Source organism: Palaemon carinicauda, chromosome 28 (genome assembly GCF_036898095.1).
Source record: "Palaemon carinicauda isolate YSFRI2023 chromosome 28, ASM3689809v2, whole genome shotgun sequence".
Taxonomy (NCBI): Eukaryota; Metazoa; Arthropoda; class Malacostraca; order Decapoda; family Palaemonidae; genus Palaemon; species Palaemon carinicauda.
In genome coordinates this window covers 50,473,287-50,483,286 of record NC_090752.1, presented here as the reverse complement: position 1 = coordinate 50,483,286, position 10,000 = coordinate 50,473,287, and the positions used below count along the sequence as shown (strand labels likewise).

Genomic DNA, 10,000 nt, shown 5'->3' with positions numbered 1-10,000 from the left:
TAGTCGAACAGGAAGAAGGGAAATGGAAAATTAGAGATTGAAATGAGTTAAGAGAGAAGACTGGATTTCAAAGGGAAACGTTGTTCTTCTGAGAGCGAGAGAACAAAATAAACAGTGTTATATCTGCAAATTTAAGAAAACGGAAAGAATTAAATGTGATACAACCATTAGAAGGAGGTAGTAGAAGGAATTGAGAGAGAGAGAGAGAGAGAGAGAGAGAGAGAGAGGGGGAGAAAGTTGGATTTAGAGCAAACGATGAGGAGTTTGCAGGAGCCTATATGTCTACCTGCTGAGTCATCAACAGCCATTACCTGGCCCTCCCTGGTCCTAGCTTGGGTGGAGGGGGGGACTGGTCGCTGATCGTATTTATTTATCTTTTTTAAAGTAGGGATTACCTTGACGTGGTTAAAAGGGGTTTTGTATTGCAATGATCAGAAAAGCTGTACTAATCGGGCTACCCATACTAGTTTGGTTTACTGTGAGTAGTGACCAGGTGATGAAATTGGCCATACCCCAAACATGAACAATAACATGGCTGAGGACTGGAAACGTCTCCATTTGATTATATTGTGTATATACATATATATATATATAATATATATAATGCATATATATATATATATATATGTATATATATACATATATATATATATGTATATATATATATACGTATATATAGTTATATACATATATAATATGTATATATAGTTATATACATATATATATTTATATATATATATGTATATATAGATATATACAGTTTATATATATATATATATATATATAATGTATATATAGATATATACATTATATATATATATATATATATATATATGTATATAAACTGTATATAAATTAATGTATGTGTGATCCTCATGGCCATGAATTTAAATCCGAATTTCTAAGATTTACCAATAATCCAATTCATAAAAAAATATGACAACTGACAAAAACACATTAAACCTAATCACCTGTATTATTAACATTAAAGTTATTCTTAAAGACATTGAAATAAAACGTCTCGAGACCCATAGGGAAGCAAACCAATCGATCAACATATAAAATGTCTCCATCTCAGTGCAGATTCTACCGAGAGGGATTCCCTCGCCGTTATATGCAGAGGATCTGCACTTTCGCACGAACTAGCGCCCAGGGATTTTTCCTTCTCTATTTTCATCTCTTTTATTTCTATTCGCATCGTGCGCTTCCTTTTTTGCGCTATTAGTTTTCGGATTACGTGGAAATTCCATCAGCTAATCCAAAGGTAATCCTTGAACACTTAAGGAGATTATTTTCAATTTGGTGTCTATCGAGGGCCAAGGGAAAGGGTCGCTCGATCTATCTATCTGTGCAGCTATGTATTTTTATTATAAGATATTAATTTGTTTATTTTTATTATAAGATATTTATTTGTGTGTTTTTATTATAAGCTATTTAATTTGTGTATTTTATTATAAGATATTTATTTGTATATTTTTATTATAAGATATTTATTTGTGTATTTTTATTATAAGATATTCATTTATGTATTTTATAAGATATTTATTTGTGTATTTTTATTATAAGATATTTATTTTTGTATTTCTAATATAAAATATTCATTTTTGTATTTTTATTATAAGATATTTGTTTGTGTATTTTTATTATAAGATATTATTTGTGTATTTCTAATATAAAATATTCATTTGTTTATTTTTATTATAAGATATTTAATTGTGTATTTTTGTTATAATATATTTACTCATGCATTTTTATTCGATATTTATTTGTGTATTTTTATTATAAGATATTTATTTGTGTATTTTTATTATAAGATATTTATTTGTGTATTTTTATTATAAGATATTTATTTGTGTATTTTTGTAATAAGATATTTATTTGCTGCTGCTCTTAGAGAGCATTGCAAGAGAAATGCCTTTCAGACAGAGCACATTTGTGGCCAGTCTTCAGTGTGTCCTTCAGTTTTGCCCATTCCAAGATACTGGGGATGGCAACTGATTGGTGGTGTCTGGTTTCTGTATTAGACAGTCTTGGCGGTAGTAGCAAAATCATACCAAGAATTGAATAAGTGTGGCTGCAAGAAGGAATGTTGTGGTAGGTGCAAGTGCTGCAATTCTGGACTTAACTGCACAGCTGTCTGCAGCTCCACTTGATAAATCTGATTGATACACGAAACATATTGCCATATCTTTGGTGGCCATTTTGGGAGTATGGTTGCCATATTAGAAAGAGGGTTTCGCTTTATCTCTTAATAACAGTAAGAGTGCCAAAACCTTAATTCGCAATCATTATATGGATTGTATGTAACTTTAGAAGGCTTATGGAATGAAAATATTAAAAGAAATAGAGCAAATTTGCCGCTATTTTGAAAGTGTCAGCCATCTTGGTAAATAGTCATATTTAGAGGTGTCTGGATGTTGATTTTGATTTATGGATATAATAAGAGTTCCCATTCCAAATCTGTTGCTTGTATCGTCAATTGCACTTTTTCCCCACTACCTCGCTCCACGTACAGTATATTGATAGTCACATACATCAAAGAACGTGCCTAAGCTTATATATACACATACATTAATAATATGAATATATTATATATATACATATATATATATATATATATATATGTATGTATATATTATATATATATATATATATTTTATATATATACATATATATGTGTGTGTGTGTGTGTGTGTGTACGTAAGTAAATATGTTAACTACTACTTTTGAACATTATTTTAACAGTTTGATTTTGTTTCCATGTGTAAATATGTTTTTTTTTTTTTTTTTTTCTTTTTTTTTTTTCTTTTTTTTGCGTGAAAGTTTCGTTAGCAAGACTTCTTTTGAGTGCCATGCTTATCAACATGTTTATTGCATGTTTAGTGTTTTGGCGTAAAAATAGCGAAAAAAATATATTCAGTACAAAGGTTATATTTTTAGTACCGGTTTCCATGGATCCGTATGCACACTGGAATCATGCAAAAGATAAAATTGACGTCTAGATGTGTGTCCCACGCATCCAAAATATATTTACAGGACCTTTTGCATTCCATGGGTAACCATATTCTCTGTGGAGTACCATCATTCCCTCTAACAATTCTACCTTCGCTGCCTATGATCAGCTGGTCATTGTAATTATTATTATTATTATTATTATTATTATTATTATTATTATTATTATTATTATTATTATTATTATTACTTACTTACTAAGCTACAAGCCTAATTGGAAAAGCAGAATGCTATAAGCCCAGGGGCCCTAGCAGGGAAAATAGCCCAGTGAGGAAATGAAACAAGGAAAAATAAAATATTTTAAGAATGCTTTCCTGTTGCTAAACAAAAGTAAAAGCCCACATAATTGCCTCAGGGAAAATTGTTTTGCATCGCAGTGCATAGTAACATGAGTTATTGATAGCAGCCAGTGTTCTTGTCTGGCGCAGTCGTGTAAGTCTTTATTGTTTCTGTGTAGGCAACTAAGTTATTTGCACAGTGATGGAGCCTTAAGATTCGTTCAGGAATTGGGAAAAAAATCTATATTTGGCGTTATGCAACTAGGAATTATTTCACGGCGGGGAAAAAAAAAAAAAAAACATTGTGTAAGAGCAGAGTATATTTCAAAAGCAATTTCAAGTGTATGCCCCGTGTTGTGTCGAAACTCTTTGTGAAATAATGTACTTCATTCCTCGTTATGGTTATATTATATATAACTCTTATTCTCTTAGTTATTTATTTCTGTTGGTAGAGAGTTAATTATATTTGACTTATAACTTATTGCAAATCGCGATAATAGTTCTGTTACTTCAGAATCAATCTGTAAATTTTATTATTATTATTATTATTATTATTATTATTATTATTATTATTATTATTATTATTATCATTGTTGTTGTTGTTGTCTTCGTCATGTCTTCAGAACACTCCATGAGGTATAATGATATACAGAATAGCAGACATAAAATTTAAACGGATATGGATAATGACTTGATCAGATATAAATTAGATCCAAACCCTCCTTCTATATCTTTTGTAGTTGTCACTCCAGTTCCTTCTCTGCCAGTCAATTATTATAACTTATTACCACCTCAAAAATCACTTGTAACTATCACACATATGGATGACTAAGGTACAAACAGCCTTAATGATACGACAAAAAATCTGGGTACACTGTTAAAAAACTGTAATTTTAATCGGAAATTCTCCGTAAAATATATTGTTTACAACCGTATTTCAGTAAAATACGGGCGAAGGTAATTTTACTATACGTTTTTATTATCTTTTACGGGTTGGTAAGCGTAATATCACTCCGTTACGTCAATATATCCGTTTTTAAAACGGTAAAAATTTTGGAATAAATGTTGCTAGACATTTACCGTTTTTTTAATGCAAATTTTTAACTGTGTATTTGATAATATCTGAAACAAATGTGTTTTTATTGTAGGGGATGGAACTGAATTGTAAGTTTATACAACAATACACGAGTCTTTGATTAATTCCGAAAAATTTATGATTAAAAGCAAATTTTGATTGATGCTCACGGCAGCATATTTATCGACTTTCGGGTCTCATTATAACTCACCATCCACCACATTTTGTTTTTTTTTAAAGTTTTTATAGTCTATATGCGGATACTCTTCATAGAATGTTTAATTTAATTTTTAATTACTTATCTTGGAGTTTCCTTATTTACTTTCTTCACGGGGCTATTTTCTCTTTTGGAGCCCTCTAGCTCATAGCATTCTGCTTTTCCAACTAGGGTTGTAGCCTAGTGAGTAATAATGATAATGATAATAATAAGGTTTGTGATAAATCCTTTATTTATATATTGAGTACCTGGATGGGATAGTAACGAGAGAGTACATGCCAACGGTTTCTGGTATACACGGGGCGGTCACCCATTAAAAAGAAAATTCTTAAAAAAAAAAAAAATTCAGCAACTTATCAATGCAATCATGCAATCAGAACACTTTTATGGAGTTGATAGATTGGTTAATGCGAACTACAAGGTTAATTGACTCTTTATTCCTATTCATGTCAGATTTGGATTTTTTTTTTTTTTTTTTTTTTTTTTTTTTTTTTGTTTCATTGAGAATTGATTTTTGTGTCCTACTACATCCTAAGTAGTTAAACTTCCTGTTAATTATTATTATTATTTTTATTATTATTATTATTATTATTATTATTATTATTATTATTATTATTATTAGCTAAGCTGCAAACCTAATTGGAAAAGCCGAAAAAATAACCCAGTGAGGAAAGGATAAGGAAATAAATTACCAAAGAAGAAATGAACAATCGCTATAAAATATGATAAAAACAGTAGCAACATTAAAATAATTTGTTTTTGCATAAAGTATAGAGAGAGACATTTAGCAACCTGTTCAACATAAAAACATTCGGTGCAAGACTAAACTATCGAAGTTCCACCGATTCAACTGTCTTATTAGGAGGATCATTCCACAATCTGGTTGTAGCTGGAATAAAACTTATAGACTACTGGGTGGGTAGCATTGAGACCTCGTTTCATCGGATATGGGCTACAAAAGGACATTAGGTTACACCTCTCACTAGACTTTGCTCTTGAAAAATAATAACTTATTTTTATCGGCTCTGATCTTTAAAAGGACTAAAATAATTACTTATTTCTATGGGCTCTAAGCTACAAAGGGACAAAAAATAATTACTTATTTCTATCAGTTCAAAGGGACAAAAGTAATGATTTTTATCGGCCATGGGCTACATAAAGACAAAAATAAGCTACAAAGGGACAAAAGTAATAATTTATATCGGCTCTGGGCCACAAAAAGACAAAAATAATCACTTATTTTTAATAATCACTTGGCCATAAGAAGACAAAATTTATCACTTATTTTTATCGGCTATGGGCTACAAATAGACAAAATGTATTACTTATTTTTATCGCCTATGGGCTACAAACGACAAAAATAATTACTTATTTTCATCAGCTCTCGGCTACAAAAAGACAAAAGGAAATATTTTTCATCGGCTTTGGGCTACGAAAGAACAAAAATTGTTGCTTATTTTTATCGGCTCTGGGCTACAACAGGACAAAAATAATTACCTTTTTCTATTGGCTCCAAGTTACAAATGGATAAAAACTATTCCTTATCTTTATCGGTTCTGGGCTACAAAAGGACATAGCTTGCACCAAAGGACATTACGTTGTACATCTATATATAGATTTGACTCATTAATAAGTTTTGAAAGAGATAAAACGAAACTTTCTCATCTTACCTGACCGAAGGGAGTCAGGCCTTTAGCGTTGGCTTCGGAACTGCCGCTTTCCGAACACTCTGCCCTTTGTGGGAATAAGAGGTTTGGTGTTTTCATTGAGTTGGAAGGATACTACTTCAGCTAGGATGTTATTTCATTAGATTTGATGTATTGTCAGGGAGAAAACTTAACTGATTTTACTCGTTTGAATCCATAGGAATTTCATATATATACACACGCATATATATATATATATATATATATATATATATATATATATGTACAGTATATATATACACACACATATTTGTTTGTGTCAGCATGTATGTATGATATATATATATATATATATATATATATATATATATATATATATATATATTTATTTATTTATATATATATATATACTGTATATATATATATGTATATATATATATATATATATATATATATATATATGTATATATATATATATATATATGTATATATATATATATATATATATACAAATATATACAGTATGTATATATATACATACATTAATATATATATATATATATATATATATATATTAGTAAATACACATTTATAATTATAATATATAGATTCATACACAGATATATACGATTGTATGAATAGTTTATCGGCGTACAACTTACCACGGAGTATGGCATTTATGGGTGAGCGTGATATAACGTACGCCTAAATCGTAGAGCGCTCGAACTACGCCCATGCTGCTAGCTAGGCTGTGACCACCTTCCACGCCCAGTAGGCTGGACACTCGCCCTCTCTTGAATTCGGTTTCAATACCTGAAAGAAAAAGTCATTATCATGATTGAGATCCTTATTGAAGATCTGGCTTTTCATCCAAAAGTTCCAAAGGTTTCCAGTTCAAGAAATTTATTCCTCGAAAAAAATGTGAATTAAATTTTCATTAAATTGGAAGGTCATTTTCAAAATGGATATATATATATATATATATATATATATATATATATATATATATATATATATATATATATATATATATATATATATTATATATATGCATATATATGTATATATATAAATGTATATATATAGTTATATATATGTGTATATATATATATATATATATATATATATATATATATATATATATATATTCGTCAGGGATATCATTAAAGAGTATTAATTGACAGTATTAAATTAATTGTATTATTGGCCTTTAGAAATACGAAGGGACTTTTAAATAATAATAATAAAATAATATACATCTTAATGAAAAATCTTGTAAAATTATGAGATGATTTTCTAATAAGAAACGTAAATAGGAGGGTAGTTTACAGAAAGAGGTAAATGTATATATATATATATATATATATATATATATATATATATATATATATATATATATATATATATATACATATTCCTCTTAATTTATTTGAAAATATAAGTTTAAATTGGTTACTTTCAGCCTTTTTGAATATATATATATATATATATATGTATATATATATATATATATATATATATATATATATATATATATATATATATATGTATGTATATATATACATACACGTTTAAAGGGGTAAAAAGTAACCACTTGAAAAAAATTCTTTTTTAAATAAAATAAGAAAAATCGATTCAAAAAGAAGCAAAGAATTTCTCACAAGAAATTTCCTGGGAATCTCCCGAGAAAAAATTATAATTAGCTTTTCAAAAACTTTATAAATGAAGCTGTACAAAGTAATGCTATACAAATAAACTAAAATAATATCTAAACCAAAAAAAAAAAATAATCTTGAAAGATTTGAATAGAAAAAAATATTTTCAAAACGCTGATAATTAAAACCCCTTTTAATGAAAAAAATTTTCTATATTATATTTTAATGAAATTTTATAGAGTATTAAAGTTTATCAAAAAACAAAGAAAATATTCCTTCTGACTTATATGTTCATTGAAAAGAGTTTTATGGTACCAGACTTTTGGGAGTTTACAGACTGTATAGTATAACCAGTGCACATTATTATTATTATTATTATTATTATTATTATTATTATTATTATTATTATTATTATTATTATTATTATAATCACCAGTGCACATTATTATTATTATTATTATTATTATTATTATTATTATTACCAGTGCACATTATTATTATTATTATTATTATTATTATTATTATTGTTATTATCACCAGTGCACATTATTATTATTATTATTATTATTATTATTATTATTATTATTATTATTATTATTATTATTATTAGCTAAGCTACAACCCTAGTTGGTAAAGCAAGATGCTATAAGCCTAAAGCAAGAGCTACAACAGGGAAAAATAGCTCAGTGAGGAAAGGAAATAAGGATCTAAATAAACGATTATAACAAGTAATGAACAATTAAAATGAAATATTTTGCAAACAATAACAACATTAAAACAGATATTTCGTTTATAAACTATAAAAAGACACTTATGTCAGCCTGTTCAACATGAAAACATTTGCTGCAAGTTTGAACTTTTGAAGTTCTACCGATTCAACTACCCAGTTAGGAAGATCAGTCCACATGTTTGCAATTGCATTGCACTGGCAAATCGTTATTAAGTGCATGATAATGTTTTGTATTTACTTGAGATTTTGTAATTGTTAACGGACAGATTCATTACATACTGTATTAGTCATGACAGAACTCCAAGGCTTCGAGGTTTTTTGAGCCCCTAGGCTTCGAGTTTTGTTAGCCCCTAGGCTTCCAGTTTTGTTAGCCCATAAGCTTCGAGTTTTTGTGAGCCGATAGGCTTCGAGTTTTTTTTTTAGCCCCCAGGCTCCGAAGTTTTTTGAGCCCCTAGGCTTCGAGTTTTGTTAGCCCTTAAGCTTTGAGGTTTTTTTAGACCTTAGGCTTCGAGGTTTTTTGAGCCCCTAGGCTTAGAGTTTTTTTGAGTCCCTAGGCTTAAAGGTTTTTTGAGCCCCTAGGCTTAGAGGTTTTTTGAGCCCCTAGACTTACAGGTTTTTTAAGCCCCTAGGCTTTGAGTTTTGTTAGCCCCTAGGCTTCGGGGTTTTTTAGACCCTAGGCATAGAGGATTTTAGCGCCCCTAGGCTTAGAGGTTTTTTGCGCCCCTAGGCTTCGAGGTTTTTTGCGCCCCTAGGCTTCGAGGTTTTTTGAGCCCCTAGGCATAGAGGTTTTTTGAGCCCCTAGGCTTCGAGGTTTTTTGAGCCCCTAGGCTTAGAGGTCTTTTGAGCCCCTAGGCTTCGAGGTTTGAGCCCCTAGGCTTCGAGGTTTTTTGAGCCCCTAGGCTTCGAGGTTTTTTGAGCCCCTAGGCTTCGAGGTTTGAGCCCCTAGGCTTAGAGGTTTTTTGAGCCCCTAGGCTTCTAGGTTTTTTGAGCCCCTAGGCATAGAGGTTTTTTGCGCCCCTAGGTTTCGAGGTTTTTTGAGCCCCTAGGCTTAGAGGTTTTTTGCGCCCCTAGGTTTCGAGGTTTTTTGAGCCCCTAGGCTTCGAGGTTTTTTGAGCCCCTAGGCTTAGAGGTTTTTTATGCCCCTAGGCTTCGAGGTCTTTTTTGGGGGGTGGCTCCTCGACACCTCCCAACCTCAACCCCCACCCGCGAATTTCTCCCTCTCCTTTCGCACAATTTATAACTATAATATTACAAATGAAGAAAATATTCCAAAATTTTCCCCTTTAACACTGAAAGGAAGAAAAAAGTTACATAGGGCCTGCTCTTGCTAGGCCTCCTACGATCCAGCCTGGTTAGCGTTAGGGATAATCCAGCACTGGATTCATTA

The 10,000-nt window shown here is 30.2% G+C and overlaps 1 protein-coding gene across 1 annotated transcript in view; it reads right to left on the bottom strand.

The window, feature by feature from the left end:
• The window catches only part of LOC137622026 (dipeptidase 1-like), a 36,195-nt gene that overhangs the window by 23,732 nt on the left and 2,463 nt on the right, over positions 1-10,000 (bottom strand). The window contains exons 2-3 of the mRNA XM_068352508.1: positions 6,891-7,041; positions 6,253-6,316 (exon numbers count right to left, since the gene is read on the bottom strand). Coding sequence (XP_068208609.1) covers positions 6,253-6,316; positions 6,891-7,041 — 215 coding nt within the window. The remainder of the gene's footprint in view (positions 1-6,252; positions 6,317-6,890; positions 7,042-10,000) is intronic.